This window comes from Protopterus annectens, chromosome 3.part0 (genome assembly GCF_019279795.1).
Source record: "Protopterus annectens isolate FY-2018-M chromosome 3.part0, PAN1.0, whole genome shotgun sequence".
NCBI classification, from domain to species: domain Eukaryota; kingdom Metazoa; phylum Chordata; order Ceratodontiformes; family Protopteridae; genus Protopterus; species Protopterus annectens.
Window position 1 is genome coordinate 1,287,365,084 of NC_056731.1, and position 19,006 is coordinate 1,287,384,089.

Genomic DNA, 19,006 nt, shown 5'->3' on the forward strand with positions numbered 1-19,006 from the left:
TCTAATGGAAATGCTGCACATTTGTACATCAAATGGTATAAGATGCACCTACTCTAGGGAACTCAACCTAGTATGTGACATCAACAGGACCTGCTGGAGAGACAGAGATTACCTCTTCTCTGGAACAAGCTTCCAATTCAGGTGAAGCAGAGCCCCTCATTGACCCTATTTAATCGTAATTTGGATGACTGGATGGGAAACTGCAAATTCACCCCAGGGGATTCACCTATGTCCCTCTTGGACAAGGGCAGTAGTTGTTGACTTAGTTCCGCTAATACCTTGATATTCTTGGGAACAGGGGTTGTACTTGGCAAGGTTTGTAAGGGCCCTAGGGCCATTAGCCTAGTAACCTCCTATGATCCTATAAACATAAGACTGACTGTATAATCCACAGTATATAGAGCACTGAATATCTAACATCTAAATAACACCTAAAGTTTTAACTGATGCCATGCAATAGTGTGTAAATCACTTGTTTTTTGAAGTACAAAGAATATATGGAAATAATTCGTATTTTTATAATTACTAACGAATAACTAGCAGTATCTCTAGTACTGCGTGATATGAATGGACACTGACAATTAATTTTCCTGTCAATCACCATGGCATTTCACACCGTACTCCTCAATGGCATGTAGGATTCTCAATTAAGAAAATATGTGCACAAATATGAAAATATGAATAATAAGTGTTAGTATGAATGACTAATATCAGTACTATAAAGACATCCTAGCTTAACAAGCTTAGTATCATTTTACTAATTACTCCTTCCCTTTCTTATACTGCCTATTAAGTCACTTAGTTAAATAAGGCAGACCCAAAAAAGGTCTGGACTCCATAAGGAGTTATGGCTGTTAACTGGAAGTATACAAAAAAGGTGTTATACGCTTGAGTGAGTTAAAAGAGAAGAGTGATGTTCGAGATTTGCTCTTCTAGTGAATTTTCTGCCTTTTTCTTTGGTGTGCATGCTGAAATTTCACTAGGGAGTCCTGAAGTGGCACATTTAATCTTGACCACAAATGATTTGAATCACATTTGATTGAAAGCTATTCAAATTGTAGAAAATTACTGTTGGCGTGGTTTTGGAACAGAAGAATTACAATACAAACTACTGTTGATCATTATTAGTTCCCTGCTAATGCCCACTGTTAGCCATTTGTGTGAGGACTATTCTCTTTTCTTTCTGGTTGTGTGACAATGGAGTTAGAATATTTATGATGGGGGGGGTGGATCATTGTCACTCTGTCAACTAGTCATCTGGTTGACATGAGTGCTGCAGTGTGTGTGGAAGTTTAGTCGAGAGGAGGTTTGATCAATAAGATGTTTGGTCAAGTGAGTGCCGAAGACAGAAACTTCAGTTGGGGAAGGTAAGTGTTGTAGTGCTTTTATTATAATACCAAAAGTTTCAGATGCAGTGAAAATTTCAGAATTGGGGACTGAGAGTAATTGTGTGTGAGCGTTTGAGGGTTAGGGTTACAGTAAAAGTAATAGCAGGGGGTAGGTTTAGAGCTGTGTATGTGTATTTTTGTTTGTGGTGTGTGGGTGTGTGTGTGACTAAGGACTAGGTCAGGGGATGCATTTAGTGTTGTGTGTGTAGTGGTTTTTGTGGGGTTAGGTGCAGGAGCATGCTTAAGGTTAACACACAGTGTAGAGGAATGTTGGCCAGGCATATATCCCCTTTAAATCAGACGTGTGGAGTTTTGAAGTATGATGTCAGCTCAGCTGAGAGGGAAGAGTGCTAAGTTCTGAAAGTCTAGCCTAATGTTCAAACCTCATCCTGCAGCAAAGTTTTCTAAGGTTATTCTGTATTAATTACTGACTGGCAAGGAATCAATGGAAACAGAGGAATTGCTAGAGAGCTCTTTCACAACACCTGAGAACATGTCCAGCCTCATTCCACTTTACCCTGCCAGACAAAGAAGAGCCAACATTGAACTGTGTTCTGCCAAGCAGCAAGCAAGTCAACTTCCAAACTATCCAGTATTTGGAGGGCTACCTGAATAATGGCTGATGAAGGTGTAGCTCCAAGAATAGAGTATGAAATGTGAGCTAAGATGATCACTAGGTCTTTACATTTTTTTTTAGAATACAGACAGTCACAGAGGATCAGCCTCAGATAGTGGCCCATTTCTAAGCATGGACTGTTTTCTGTAAAACCAGTATGAATGAATCCATCATCCTTTGTTTCAGGCACTCTATACTACTGAGTGAGTGCTTGAGTGAGTGCTTGATTTCACAATGACTAGACAGGGCTTCAGAAGTGCTTCTGCAACCAGAAGCTCAACTTTTAGTTTAAGGAGACTGTGCACCAATGTTTTTATTTTCCACTGGACCCACTCACTTTACCTTAGGGCACATCTCACATTGACTCCTCAACCTTCCAAAGGTACAACCAACATGACATAAATATTGTGGGCTGAAATACACCATTCTAAAGAATGGTAGCAGAGATCTGAAATAAGAAGCAGATCCAACAAAGTATGATAGTAATTAATGGCAGTGAGCCATACACATGGAGGAAGGCCAGCACAAATATGAGCACTGCCACTACCATTAACTTTCATGCAAATATACACAAGGTGTAAGAGAAGGTGGACAGGAACAGTCCCTGCAGCACAACCAGGAGTTCTGATACTACAGTCTATGAGCCTTTGTCAAAGGATGAAAGACATAGCTTTGTACAGTGTTCAAACTATCCTCCATTGAATAGAACACAATGTAATTAAAGCAGGGAAAATTCAATACAATCAATAATGGCATCAAGTGACTGTAGAAAGGTCCAGGCTCAGACTAGCAGTACTATCTGGAACTCCTGTGTGAACACAATCAGTTATGCAGACAGGGCAGCTCAGACTGAAAGCTGAAGGGTTTCTGTTGTAAAGAACAACACTTGAGTAAAGGAAAGGCTAAATTGTAAGACACTATACTGAAAGAGCTGCTCACCAGGAATAAAGAACAAACCCCTTGTGAAATTCCTAAATAAAAACATGTCAAAAGAAATATGTTGACCAATATATCCAATACATCCAAAGCCACCCCAGCAGCAGATACATCTCAGTTTAAAGGATAGCCATAAAAAAATCACAAAATATTGTGAAGGATGAAGTCCCCTAAATCCAGAACTTGGCAGAATCCCCTACCAGTCTTTTGTGGACCAGAAAAAGACTGAAGGAGAACCTACTGCAACATTACACTGTCTGAGACATCAGTACAGGAGTCACAGCCAATAGTGGGTGATACTGTTCCAGCATATCTTCTGATACTGAGTGATCTTTCAGGTCTGGAGTGGCTGAAGTTGAACATTGGGGGACCTGGCAGCACCAGAACATGGGACCCTTTTAGATAATGCCCAGAACCCACCTGTTTCAAGTGACGATTCTTGATATTGTCATGAACCAGAGAACCATCATCCAACCCTTCTGCTCTGTGAGAAATAGCATTGCTGATGGCACACTGGAAAGCAATCATTTTTACTGCTGAAGTAGTTGGGGGCATAATTCTGGTGCTTGGCAGGTTTCCTCTGGTGCTTGGTTAATGTGCTTTTCTTAAACAGCAACAGTTCAAAACAAGAAATAGGAAAGAGATTATATACATTTTCATCAAAAGACATGGTCATGACCCTCTTCTGTAGGTCTTAAATTATCTCCTGTGAAGAGGACTCACCAAATCAATTTCCTCCCAAAAGGAAATTACAAAAAACATGTCATGCCTCCTTATGCAAGCTCTTGCTAGTGTCTAGAGGTTTGACCACTGTATTTGCACCATAAAAGGTGTAGTGTGCTGCATGGAATTATACCAACAATGTAATGTTAAGGATTTTTATACACAGCTTCTCACTCACTCAAGTATGAAATTGGCAACAACTTTTTTACGACATTATTTACACAAAGTCTGGAAAAATAACTCATACACCCAAGGTAGCAAAATTATAGATTGTTTTGTCAAACCAGCATATATTCTATCTAACTATCTCTCTGGGAAAACAGAGAGCTAATATCAAAGCTTCTGTTATCCACATTTTTTCCATGACAAGCAAAAGAAAACCCAAACAAATATGCATTAAACTGCTGGTAAGAAGTGAAACACATTTGGGGTGACTGGCAACCCACCATGACCTATTATGTCCAACATCACTATTCTGCTGGTGTAGCCTGACCAACAACCTTTGTCCAAGGGCATCCAGCAACTGCATCTCTGTATGCATCATTCAACAGGGACGTTTGAGTCTTTACACCTAGTCAGCATTACTGTCCCTGGTACAGTAGCACACCTAGCAACGACACAATCCACGTATAAGTAACTATAAGGGTAATCATCAACTTTAGTCAGAATAGTAATTTTTTGTCTCTCTCTTTTTCTCTCCCCCCACTGTCTTTTTCATGTGTGTGTGTGTATGTGTGTGTAGTAGTTTTATATATATATATATATATATATATATTTGTGTGTGTGTGTGTGTGTGTGTGTGTGTGTGCAGTTTTATATATATATAAGACTACACACACACACACACACACACACACACACACACACACACACACATATATATATATATATATATATATATATATATATATATATATAAAATGTCTGTTTTTTTCTATCTGTTCAGGTTACAATTTTTCCAACATAAGCCATAATTGTGCTGTGGTGTGGCACTGGTCCCTGATCTTGTGGTGGAGTTGAGCTAGAGGTGTGCCCACTGGCCTCTGATTGTTATTCCCTGAAGGAGAGTGCTGTAATTTCCTCTGGGAACACTTACAAAACCTCAAAGTTCATACCTGGCAGGATCTGGAACAGGTTATGGGTGAGTTTGTGGACTGGCAACTTGAAGCCCACACTGGCTGCCTGGAAAGGGCCCTTGTGCGGTTAACAGAGTTATATCACTGCCTGGCACTGCCTTCTCTAGTATCTGAAGCAGGATCCAGTAGGAAGGGAAATCAGAGTGCTGACTCAACTCAGGAGCTGGGTCTTCACCCTATTACCCATTTTGGTATTTCCTTTCTTGTGTGTCACCTCCCTCTTGTTTGTTGTTTGATCATCCCCATCACCACTTGTCTTCCCTTTGTCTGTATTTTAATACACCCATTGTGAGATCCGTCCTTTACGTCAACATCTCCCTTGTTGATCTCTGCCTGTGTCTGATGTTTGTTCATTTGCCCCACTTCCAGACTTCTACCCTCTTTCCACCCCTACCTTCCTCTTACATCATTCATCAGCTACACTCCTTAAAAAATGGAAACCTGTCCCAAAATGGAAAGTACACTCTTCCTCCTCCTCCTTACTCTCTCACCTTCTCTTATGTTTTTGTGCATGTTCTGCTTGCTCTTCATCCTCTTTCCAATATTCCCATTTGCTCCCTATTTTAATGAATAAACTTGCATAGAAACATTGCTGGGAACTAGGTATCATGGGTCCCTACTATTACAATAACAGTCGCTAAACGGCTCTTGTGCATGCTCTTACTTAAATGTAAGTCTTCAAGGAGTCTGTAGCTGCAGTGTCTGGTTTCTTAGTAAGTTAATGCCTGCGACTCAAAATTCTTGCTTGTTAATTGATAATTCTGGCTGCATAGTGCCTCTCTCTGTCTCTCTCTCTGTCATAGCCTTTGCATGGTAGAGGAAAGCATGTTTCTGAATCCTAGGCTAAGTTTCAGAAAAAATGGTTAAACATTGGATTTCATCAACAGTTAAGAATGAGCTGCTATTCAAACTACTACTAAGCGTGTGGAAACCTGGACAAAACAGATGCATCTACTCCAAGAGGAGCACTAGCCTTTCTTTTCAAACTTTATTCTGTCTTTTCCTTAACAAATCTATGATACATGTCGTTTAGTGATATTAACTGCATGCAAATGCTATGCATGCTCTTAAAACTAACTTGCTCTCAAGTGTTTTTTTTTTCTTTACTATCAGACAGGTTCCTCGTGCCAGCTCAGTTTTTCTTTCACATTCTTGTCTATAACTATTTGCAGGCATACTAATTTGCTTAGAAACACAACATATAATTAGTACTTAGACTGTTTACTTTATTTTACTTATTTAATTACTGATTTTCTCAAATTAACTTAAAAAGTGAATAAAACAACAGGCTTTACAACAACATAAATCTTCCGATTAAACTTTAATTTCTGGCATTACTGACCTCTTTAACCTCAATGATTTATCAGAAAATTCAAACATTTTGTGGGAGACAGGTCAAAAATATAGGGAAAAATCAGGGACGTGCTGCAAAATTCCGGACAAGTGAAGAGTATCGCCATACTACAGAACAAATTTTCAAATACATGTATGATAATATTTAAATATTCGTCAGTCTGTAGTCATTTGCTTGTTTAGTTCAATACCAAAGTTATGTGCACATCATTATTCAAAAATATATGCTTCAATACAGATTTCTTTTTCATTACATTCATTGCTATCAGTCCACTGAAAGCACTATTCTCATTAGTGCTTGGCATTTCAAATGTGCTTGTCAATGTTACAAGCAGAATTATCAAACTCTGAACCACAGCTTGGCACCTTCAACAGCAGAACAGTTTTACACCAAAATGCTTCAGCAATGGATACAACTAAATGGCAACTTTAAGAGCATTCCTATGACCGTCTCCATCACTGTCACTTAATCTGATCCAACAGTTAACAGCAGACAGGCTTATTAGTTTACCTAACAACCCAACAAGACACATTTAGGCACAAATGACTCGTCAGGTGTCCAGAGAGCTTCGGTTTGGTTAAGTGAATAGCTCAATCACACAGTATATTAATGACAGACTAAGAAGTAATCAAAGCCAGATCCAAAAGGCTTTGCTCATTAGCGGTTTGAAGCCTTGTACACCTCTGCACACTGCCTTTCTGCACAGTGAATGCAGCAAGACAGTACAGATTATTAAGAAAGAAAGAGGCACAGTAAGCAAGTCCTCACAACTCCACAGGTCAACTTTTCCTACAAATAGTCTCAGGGAGCAAAATGTGGCTCCCCACTCTTCTGCATCATAAATGCCTGATACATAATCACCAAGCTTTGTCAACACAGACCTCAATATAACCATTAATGGTAACCCTGAAGGCATTCAATTAGCAGTTTGCATGCTGCCCTGCCAAGTATCTGTGTCTCTACTCTTATCCTTACATAGTGCCTGCACCATTTTAGTACATATCTCACAATTACCACCCTAATCTGCCTTTTCCCCCTACTCTTTCCTTGAATACAGAAGAGTGTTAAATTGCTTAAATGAATAACACATTGCCTTCTGAGCAGCCATTCATCATTTAATCTTCCTTCACTGAACTTAACACCAGGAAAACAGCACATCTTTTCAGTAAATAAGTATGTTTTTTTCTTAGTAAGCTATGCTCGTAAAATTAAATCATACAAAGGGCTTTCTTACATTATAAGGTCTATTCAAACAATCAATTCAATTAGAATTTATTGCATGACTCGCACACTTGTACTTAATTATTAGAATGCACACACTTATTAATTAGTGCTACTGACCTATTGCTTACATAGGCATGAGAAACCATATTTTCCTCATAACTTTCACCTACCAGTCAAATTCAGCAGTATCATCTTGGTTACATGGATGTGTGACAATGGGGATACTAAACTTTGATGTGAAAAAAGTACAGTTGTGTACACTTACCATAAATGTAGATGTTCACGTGTATTCACTGTTGCAGTCATCACACTTGGGTTATCTGCCTGTAGGTAGCCCTCAGTCGGCCTGAATACCAGAGACTTAGTATTTCTGCGTCAGTTGCTGTCGCTCCAGGACTGACATCAGGTCATCAGTGGTATAAAAACAGGCAGCCAACGCAATTACATCAGTTTTTCTTGCCCAAATACCAGCAGCCCCCCCAATAGGGAGCTAAGCTATGGTGGGAAATCACCACCACTAAAAAGTAAATACCAATACCCCTGTAAGGGGTGAGCAATATACACAGAGAGTAGAGAGAGAAGGGGGCTGGAGGGAGGGAAACCAGGGCTGCAACAGTGAATACACGCGAGCATCTACATTTATGGTAAGTGTACACAACTGTACTATGTTCTTCACTGTTGCAGTCATCACACTTGGGTTGATTCCCAAAGCTGAAGAAGGGTGGAGGCAGTCAAGAAGAGTTGGGGCTGGCTAGGATGCCCTGCAAGACTGCTGTTGCAAAACCCGCCCTGGATTTGGAAAAGATGGAAGGTGTGTACAGAACTCCAGGTAGCAGCTTCCAGAATGTCCCTGGTAGGGACTCCCCTGAGGAATGCTGTAGAGGTAGAAGTTGCCCTAGTGGAATGTGTTCTGACCCCCTGAAGGGTTGGTTTCCCATGGTGTTTGTAACAGAAATGGATACAGTGTGCTATCCATTTGGAAATTGTCTGTTTTGAAATGGCCTTGCCCTCTGCCCCTGGTGCAAAACGGAGTAGTAACTGGTCAGATTTCTTGAAGGGCTTAGTCCTATCCAGGTAGAATCTGAGCTGCCTGTGCATGTCCAAGGAGTGCAGGATCCTTTCCCCTTTATTTTGAGGGTTAGGGAAGAAGGTTGGTAAACGGATAGGTTGGTTGGGAGCCACACTGGACACCACTTTAGGCATAAATGAAGGATTAGTCCTGAGGGAGACCCTGTCAGCATGAAAAATAATGAAGGGTTCCACAGCCATAAGTGCTTGTAACTCAGACACTCTTCTAGCTGAAGTGATGGCCAGAAGCAAGGCTGTTTTCCAAGAGAGGAATTTTAACTCTGCTGACGCTGCAGGCTCAAAGGGAGAGAATTCAAGGAATAAGCCAGGCTGCCAGATTCCAGGTTTGTAGTTGCAGATGCAAGATCTGTCCACCCTGCTGAGTGAGAAGGGGTAGGTGGCAGGGTGATACCGGTGACAGGCTGGGCAGCAGTGGGTACAAGTGCTGGCGTGGCCAGTCCGGGGCAATCAGGATTATCCTTGGTCTGTCCTGTCTTATCTTGAGTAATATTTTTGAGAGAAGGGGCAGAGGAGGGAATGCATAGATAGAGAGGTTTTCTCACTGGAAGGATAGGGCATCCACTTTCCAGGTCCTGCTGTGAAGTATCCTGGTGCAGAATTTGCTGAGCTGGTGATTGCAGGGGGAGGCAAAGAGGTCCACCTCTGGGGTCCCCCATTTCTGGATTAGAAGGCTAAAGGTGCTGGGTTCTAATTGCCACTCGTGTGGGTCTAGGAGATTTCTGCTTAAGTCGTCTGCCAGGGAGTTTTGTTTGCCTGGCAGGAACTGAGCTTGCAGATGAACCTGCATGTCCACGGCCATGTTCCACAGGGCCATGGCTAGCCTGCAGAGTGGGTTCCCCCTGCCTGTTGATGTACCACATAACTGTGGTGCTGCCTGTTTTTATTAGCAGGGGCCCTGGTAAGAGTAGGGATCTGAAAACTGTTACAGCGTGCTGAACAGCTAGCATCTCTTTTTGGTTGATGTGCAGATGAATATGACTTGGGTTCCAGTGGCCCTGAATGCACTTGTCGTTCAGGTGTGCCCCCCAGGCATAGTCTGATGCATCTGTGGTCAGGGTCTGGGCGGCGAGGGGTTGAGTAAAGGGAAGTCCCTTGTTGTGGTTGCATGCTGCTGCCCATCAAAGGAACTCTGTCCTTAGACAAGGTATGATACGTATGACAGTTTTCAGGTCCTGAGAATGTTGGCACCAAAGACTTTTTAAGTACCATTGAAGTTTCCTCATATGTAGTCTGGCATATGGAATTAGTAGGATGCAAGAGGCCATGAACCCTATAGCCTGCAGGATTTTCCTTGTGGATAGCTGGATTCTGGTGGCCATTTGAGTGAAGTAGCCTGTCAGATAGGCTTGTTTTTCTGGAGTAAGGAATGTCATCTGGGATGCTGTGTCCAAGCTTGCTCCCAGGAATGCAATCTTTTGACTGGGGATTAGCTTTGATTTCTTTTCGTTGATAGTGTACCCCACGGAGGTTAGAAGGTTCTTTACAAATGTCAGGTGCGGCAACAGCATTTCCTGACTGTCTGCCTGAATCAGGCAGTCATCCAAGTACGGGTAAATTTGAAATTTTCTCTGTCTGCACTAGGCAATGGCTGGAGCCAGGCATTTTGTGAAGACTCTTGGAGCAGTGGATAAGCCAAAGGGAAGTGCAGAGAACTGATAATGCATAGATCCTGCCCTGAAACGTAGATATTTCCTGCATGAATCCCTGATAGGGATGTGCAGATAGGTGTCTTTTAGGTCTAGGGTGGCTAACCAGGCATCTTTGGACAGCATAGGAAGAAGATGCTGAAGGGTGAGCATTTTGAATTTTGGTACCACCAGGAAGGTGTTTAGAATGGAAAGATCTAGGATTGGGCGCCAAGTGCCCTCTTTTCTGGGTACAAGGAAAAGTCTGGAATAGAACCCTTGACCTATCTGTTCTGCAGGAACAGGTTGAATTGCCCTTATGGAGAGCAGGGATAGAACTTGGTTTTGTGCCTCTGCCCACTGGTTTGGAGGAAGGTCTGGGAACCCTTTTGGGGTTGGCAGTGAGTGGAAGTAAAATCTGTACCCCTGAGATACAATGTTGAGGCTCCATTGGTCTTTGGAGATGGGGGTTCAGTTTTTTGCATGATGGGCAAGTTTTCCTCCTAGGGGCATGAGCAGTTGGGCAGAGGTGAGGAGTGGAGTTGAGAAGTCATTGTGAATTCTTTCCGTAAGTTAGCACTCCCTGTTTTTGAAGTGGAGGCACTCCATTGCTTAGATCTCTGCATACCCTGAGACTGTAGTCTGGGGGGGGGTCTGTTTCCCCTGGGTCTAGTTTGGGATGGCCTTGAGGGTGCTGGAAAGGGCCAATGCTTCGAGGGGCAATGCCTACTGAATCTAGGAGGATGCACTTGCACGAAATCTTTGGCTGTCTGCATAGATTTAGCTTTTTCATCCATCTTTTTTAGAACCTCTTCTGCTTTGGTGCCAAACAAGATTGTCCTTGTTCAAAGGAACATCTAGTAATTTTGCCAAGCATGCCTTCTCAGTACAGAACCAGTGATTGCTGCCCTGCAAGAAGCTTCTAGGGTGTCAAAGCCACATTGCAAGGTATGCTTGCTGACTTGGCTTGCAGAATGCATAAGCTCTTGTAATTCTTTATTTTCTGCACAGTCTGTAAAGGTAGCTAATTTTTGCTTAGTAAGTTCCATAATATGTTGCTGGTACTTCAGCATGTGAAACTGGCAATTCAATGCCCAAATGGTGAGAGTTGCAGAGGTGTATACTTTTTTACCCAATCTGTCTAAAGCTCTGGAATCCCTGTAAAAAAGGGATGGGATTCTTAGCTGTAGTTGCTTTTATACCTTTAGGCCCCTGGGAGTTGACCTCTGTGTCAGCAGTAGGATTTGCGAGAGTCAGGAACTCTGTAGTACCTGTCTGGTTTCCTAGGAACAGGGGGTAAAGTATAAGGAGTTAAACTGGATTCCATAAAGACATCATCTACAACATCCAGAACTGGAGGTATTGCTAAAGGTCTATGTTGTGGCAACTCTAAAAATTCTCTGAGTCTCTTTTTGGACTGAGGATAGTCTTGGCATTCCCAGTGGAAATGCTTTCTTAAAGTATGTAGGGTTTCACCAAAAGAAAAATCCTCTGGAGGTGAAGCAGAGGGAATGGATTCCTCTGCATCAGAATCCTCATAAGCAGATAAAGGCATATCTTCATAATCAGAAACCTCAGTCGTCGGACTCTTGGTCTGTTAAAGCTGCTGGGGACAGGTCTCTTTTTCTCTTAGCAAGGGGAGGCTGGCTTCCCCTAATCAGCATAATCAGGTCTTCTGCCATTTTAAGCATGTGATGTTGTGGCAAGGAAGCAGGTGCTTGAGTTTGGGTCGTCGGTTTTTTAGGTGTAGCTCGTACTCTTGGCCGTAGAATCTTGGTAGTTTTAGACAGAAATGAAGACGTAAAATAAGACGATGGTTTGTGTCGAATATTGGTAGTGCGAAGAACTTCCACAGAAGCCGGTGCCTGCACAGCGGCTCCGGACCCATCCAAGGTAGAGACATCCGCAGGTTCTGTAGTCAAAGAAGAGTCTCGCGGCATACCGGACTCCGAACGGGTCTCGGTAGCGGCCTGCAAATCCATCGAACAGGGCATCAGGGGCTGCGACTGCGCCTCACTGAGACTGGCGACTGGCGACTAGCTTAACGGAAGTGTCGTCGGCAGTTTTGGATCTGTGCGGTCTGTCTATGTCTTTATCCTTACATTTTTTTGGGAAAGATAGGTAGTCGTATGGCTTACCGAAGCCATTTTGGAATACAGAGATCGAGAGCGAAAGTATTTATCTACAATAAGAGCCTGACGATGAATAGTTCGGGCATTGAACAAAGCACAAAACAGACAGTGAGGTATGTCGTGGTCTGGGCCTAAACAGGTGATGCAGTAAAAATGGAAATCTCGGTGTGGTATTTGCTTTCCACAGGTGAGACAATTGTTAACTTTTTCTGACATCGGTTAGAGCAAGAAAAAAAGATCCCCAATGGGGTACTTAGCTTTAGAAGACTTCAGGATGATTCAATTCAGAAAGGAAAACTCAGGTAGCAGTTGACTGGCACTTGTGCAAACTGCTTCTGCTTCGGGCTCCTCGGCAAGAAACACTGATGTAATGGCATCGGCTGCCTGTTTTTATACCCCTGACGACCTGATGTCAGTTGTGGAGCGACAGCAACAGACGCAGAAATACTAAGTCTCTGGTATTCAGGCTGACTGAGGGAACCTGCAGGCAGATAACCCAAGTGTGATGACTGCAACAGTGAAACACGAAGAACATCAGTGAACTTGTACTTTTCCTAACAGAGAGTTGAAGTGAAGAATGAAAGACTGATGAGGGTACTGGTGTGATACAATGCTCTGTTCATGGCTGGTAAAACAATGACTAGCACCAGAACATGGATAACAAAAGGCAATGACGACAGAAACTTGTCGCTGAAATGCCTGAATGGGGCACCTGAAGTTAGCAGAGTGACACAAACTGGAGTATTCATGCAGGCTTGACACTATAAAGAATGTTCCTGATACACTCAAAATGTAGGAAAATGGTAAGCCAAACCAATAATATATAATGAGGGTGGCCATTTTTGGAAGAACTAACAGGTTTCAATAAACTGTATCTCTAGATATGGGCATAATTATGTCAGCAGTTTTGCCTTTAGATATTAACTGTGCCAAAAAAGAAAGGAATTGATAGTAGTAACCAACTAATAATTTGACAGTCACATCTGTGAACTTTTTTTAGTTTGATATTCAGAAACTTCAGACTACCTTTAAGCCACTTACAGCTACATAATTACTGATCAGTGCCACCACCATCACTGTTAAATAAAAAAAGCTTGCAATATGGATGACAGGAATACTCTAGAGCCATTACATAGCTGTTACACTACTTGCTATGCAAGCTGGACTACTGTCAGGTTACTAGCAACATTTAGTATTAAAACTGTTTCTTGGTGTCTGACATTTTTTTTCATTAACAAGCAAATTAATATGAAATAAGTATGGGTCCTCAAGGCACATCACTGTATATTTCTAATTACTAATGAAATTAAGGGTACCCTAGGTGGTACAATCAATAGGACCTCTTTATGAACTGACATTTATTTTCACAGCATACTTATTAATTTTTGCTTTGGGGCAGGTACATGAGTGAGGCATTTCAAACCTCTTTCAATTTTAAATAACATTGTCTGATAAGGCAGACGAGTATCCATCTGGAATAACAGCCTGCTATTACAATATATGCTAAAAGAACATCAATTTGCATTACAAAACTAAGAAAAGTAAAACTGCTATCCACATATAAAATGGGTACAAAATGAAGCTTAAAAACTCAAGGACAAAACAGGAATTATATTTATCCTAATATTGGCTGTACAGCACAACAGGGTGCTGTTTTTGTAGGAATAAAATTTACATAATGTGGTCTGAAGCATAAGCTGTAACTATGTATTTTTATCACAAGAAAAAGTTCCCCTACCTTAGTGAACTAAATATACCCAATTGTGTGTCATAATAAACATCCATCCATACATACATGTGTGTGTGTGTGTGTGTGTGTGTGCATGTGCAAGCAAACACATACACACAGTATATATTATGAAAAAGACAATTTAGTTTAAAACATGTCACTTAACATTTCATTACTTTCAACTAGACAATTTTGCTGGGATTAAAGCCCATCTAAAACCAGTTCCTAGCTTGCTAACATCCAGGCCCATTTTGTTTCAATACAGAACATGAAACAACCACCCCAAACTGCAGATTGTTCCACATTCAAAACATTCAATGTTTTTACATTTAACTTGGTCTAGCCTACATTTCCTCCCAACAACTTTCATTAATGCAACTTTAGCAACACATCCCATATCTGTCCTCTAACAATACCAGAATAAGGCAAGAAAAGCAGAACAGGACAGGACATACACAAACCTACAGTAAAAATCATCAGCAAGTTCTTGAATTAGAAAATCATAAAACTCATGACATCAATTTTTCTACAAACAACTTTACATTATACAAGATCTACTTACAGTTCTCGTTCTAACAATCCAGACAGAGCTACTGGAATGGCCTGCCAGAGTTAAATAAATCTAACTGATGGAAGGGATGGCAAGGTGAATCAGAAAAAAATACAAGTACAACAGAAACAAGTACTTGAAACTGCATAGAGACTGAATTTACTAAAAGAAATGTCTCACACCATGCAATAACTTTGCACCATTACTCAGGTTTACAGCCATTTTACTGCATCATACATGCTTTCTTCAGTAACACTCCTCTCTCAGTCTCCACGTGGCTTACTTCCAATCACAAGCAGCAAAACATGTATATAATTATATATCTGATATTAATTGCCAGAAGCTCACAATTTTAAAACATACTGTACTGTACTGTACTTACTGTCTTAACAGGGAACTCAGGAGCATTGTCATTGACATCTGTCACAGTGATGACAGCAGTTGCTGTGTTGGAGAGACCATACGTTGGGTTTCCTTCCATGTCAGTAGCTTGAATTATTAATGTGTACTGTTCTACTTTCTGAAATGCAAAACAGAATGTTAGAGAATGTTAATGCATTAAGCATGCTCACAAGATCCTGCTCAGTAGTACACAAACTGGGTTAACAGCAGGTTTTAATGATATTTTACTCTGCTGCAAAATTAGCTCAATATAAAGTCATGGATTTCTGATCACAGCTTTGTGGTACGTCCTTAAAACATTATCATATGCCTATCCTTTTTCTCCTTCTTGTTTTTGTTACAATAATGTATCACAAATAACTGAAAAATTAAAGACAGCAAGTACACTTTTCTGGCTTAGCACAGAGTAGTTTTGCAAGCCACTCGGGTTAGCTGGGATCTATATGCAGGTAAGTATGGTAGGCAGTTTGGCAGAATAAAAGAATCTCCTATCAACCACAACTCAGTGTTAGATGCACACAACTATTAATATTCAGTTATCGACATGTAGCTCTTAACTGAGGTTAACATAAAATACATGAACAGCTAGTTATCGGTGTTGATTAAACATCCTTGTGAGTAATTACTGAACACTTCCCTGAAGTATATGACTATAACCTAATGGGAAAATTGTTCCTGTAATTTTAAATTAAACTTGATAAGTACATGCAAGTGTTTTCTTAAATGGTATTCACAGGATACATCATTTTGCAACTGATACAATCTCTTGTGACCAAGGGAATGAGTACCTGTAGGAATATTTTGATACCTACTATGTTTAACAACCTACACTTTATCAGTGGACTACTACTAAACATTCTCCATATGACATCTATGAAATTGGATATTCAGGTAGCAAGAACTAAAGGTTATGAAAACTTCTCATGTATACAAGCAGCAACATTTACTTATGCGAGATGGCCATTTGCTTGTTAGCATCAACCCCAAGGAAAGTTTAAGCTGACATATGAAGGAACTCAAAGCAGGGAATAAAGTGGCAGGAAAACATGACACCAATTCATGTATTCTCACAATTAAAGAGAGAGAAAAATACAGCTATCACTTAAAAGGTTTGGATTTTAGGATCAATAACTGTATCTCTCCCAGGTCTGTGATTTCTTTGCCTAACTCATTAGTAAAGCGACTTAGTCAAAGAGGACAATTAAACAACAAGGCTATTAGCTCTGCTTGTTTCTTTAATCCCATGCCTTGGGGAGGTCTTCATAAACCAGAGGGGACCCGTTCAGCTGAAAATTCACATACTGGTATAGCTAAATAATGGGCAACTTACAAATATTTTACAGATGTGGTACCGCCCCCATTAAGTGCATATGGCCTTTAAAAAAGCAGGTTCTCTTCACTCTAGATAAGCTAAAATGAATGTGAAATTCAGTTTCATTAGCTCAGAAATAAAGCTACCTGGATTTAAAGATGCCATTTACTTCTATCTTCATGCAGAGTGAAGTAATTCTGAACTGCAGAATAAAGAATCTAGACAGTTCCTTTTATTATAAGGAGCTACTTTATCAAAGATGCTTTCAGACAAAATAATATATACAAACTGTAAAATGGAGTGTTTAAGACTGAGCGTTTGCTACTCAAAAAATACTTGCAAATGCCTACAATGCTGAGCTTCAAACACTAATTTGTGAGCCAACAAAAAGGGACTAATCTCTACTGCACGGTTAAAATCTACAGAGTAATTTATATTTACAGTTTTTCTGAAATTATTAAAAGGAGGACAACAACTTTATGTAACAGTCACTGTAGTTCCACTAAAAAAAAAATCTACCTCTAGAGAAGCAAATGTTGCTTGAACTCGTGTGTGTAACATTTGACGTACCTCTCTATCCAGGCCAGCTGCTACAGTGATGATCTCACCAGTTTGATTGTTAATGGTGAACATGTTTGCAGAGGGACTTGATGGAGACTGGGATATGATTTTATATCTTAGCATGCCATTTGATGTTTTGGGATCATCGGCATCCACTGCAGTAATGCTCATCACAGAGGTTCCTATGGAGAAAACAAGCTTACTTAGCACAGTGTCACACTTTTGCAGCAAAAATGTAATTTTAACTGTTTTGTTTCCTGACTGTAAGGATTCTGGCTTGAGTTAAAAAAACACTAACTGGAACAAGTGAGAGCACATTTCCCAGAGTTAATCATGTGTACCTCCATAGGTGACAGACACACACACACACACACACACACACACACACACACACACACACACACACACACACACACACACACACACACACATACACACTGATTGGCATTACTTGTAATGGATTTGAAGCATGGAAGACAAAGATTTTTGACTTGGATGTCGGTCTCTGTCTATTCTTCTTCAAATGTGAAGATGCACTTCTATGGCAACTTCTAATTTACTACAAGATTTTTAAGAACATACAGGGCTGGATTTTTAACTGGGATGTTCAATCCAAGACAGTGTTGATTCAAAAAGATCAAGGGCACTTCACAGTTAGTATGGTAAATTCTTGTTCAGCAGCGGCCTTCATCGGCTGTAGTATAATGACCTCAAGAAAGACCAATATGCAGGAAATAGGAATGAATGTTTTAGTGATTGCTGAGGAGCAGCATTGCTGTTAGATGGCTTTGGAGGTCTTTGAGATTTGGGAAGGTTTCTTTTGAGGGCCTCAGCATAACACAATCTCTGTGTGTAGTGAGCAGTATGTGTAAGGGACACAATGTGGGTACACTTCACAACCTCATTTGTATGCAAGATTTTTGCTGCCAAGGAAATTGTGTATTTACATGTCTCACATACTGTGTTATTTTCTTTAATGATTACCTAGTTGTCTGAGAACATCGTACAACTGCTACATTGCCTCAGGATGTCCAAATCTACCAAGCTGGCCACAGAGATATTTGGAAATTGCATATCCATGTTATCTGGTCCTGTGGGCTGTTTAGGATTAAGGACTGGGCTTTAACAGGGGACTCTTAGGGTAGTTTCTGGGGTTAATTGCAAGATGACATGTAGTGCTACGATATGGTAGTGCTACTCAATATGCAAACCTGTTTATTGTGCAACATAAGTCAACATGCTGTATGACCAGATGACACCTCAAGCAACCGGATGGTCATCAAAATAGCAAACTGACAATATGGATCTGTCAAAACAGCATTTGATGAAAAATATGCTTAAATGAAAATTTCCACAAAATCAGTGATCAGAATCCCTGATATTAGTGTTAACATAGACATCCTCCTCCAGTTTACAAGTCTCATAAGAAACACACAAAAACATCATGAAAGTACATCTGTTTATGGAATTGCCATGCATATACACATTTGAGTTTGTTCACTGCTGTAGTAGTAACAACACCCAGGGACTTCTACAGCTAAAGGCCAATATCTAGACTGATTTCCAGCGTTTTGCACCTTTCACCAGCTAGGCGAGAACAAACACTACCCCCTCAGATTTTGGCACATCAGTGGTAAAAGAGGGACATCTAAATGTCATCTTTAGTTTTTTTGTATTTTTTTTTTTGCCCTGGTAGCCTTTTGAGACCTAGGCTGAGATCACAACATGACCCTTCCCCCCATTCTGGAATATGCCTCAGGAATGCAGTACAGTCAGAGGCTGCCTCTCCCTAGTTCTTGGCTACCTGGAGGAGGGTTAGCATCTTTTAAGGGTAGAAGAGAAGGAAGACAAAGAGATACATAATTGGGTACCCACCCCAATATCAGGACGCCCACAGTAAAGGAAGAGGGACAGAGAGAGGGAAGTGATTAACGCAACAGTGAACATATTCAAAATTCTTCAGTTACGGTAAGTTCTAACACAGCTGCGCTAGGTTAATCAAATTGGTCACAACTGCAGTACTGACAATATTTGACAAGATTCTCAGATCTTATGGACCAGTAGGCAGCTGACGTTCACAAGGTGTTGCTTGTAGCCATCTCTGTAGGATGGTTGTGGTAAACCTTGCCATGGCTGTATAGGTAATGTCCTGCTTATGTTAGGAGAAGGTATGGACAAATGACCAGGTAAATGCCTGCAAAAAGACCTGGGTGCTGAACCCACCCCCCA

The 19,006-nt window shown here is 40.8% G+C and overlaps 1 protein-coding gene across 1 annotated transcript in view; it reads right to left on the bottom strand.

The window, feature by feature from the left end:
• CDH2 (cadherin 2) overlaps nt 1–19,006 on the bottom strand; it is a 1,080,070-nt gene that overhangs the window by 199,320 nt on the left and 861,744 nt on the right. Inside the window, exons 7-8 of the mRNA XM_044065441.1 lie at nt 16,787–16,959; nt 14,885–15,022 (exon numbers count right to left, since the gene is read on the bottom strand). Coding sequence (XP_043921376.1) covers nt 14,885–15,022; nt 16,787–16,959 — 311 coding nt within the window. The remainder of the gene's footprint in view (nt 1–14,884; nt 15,023–16,786; nt 16,960–19,006) is intronic.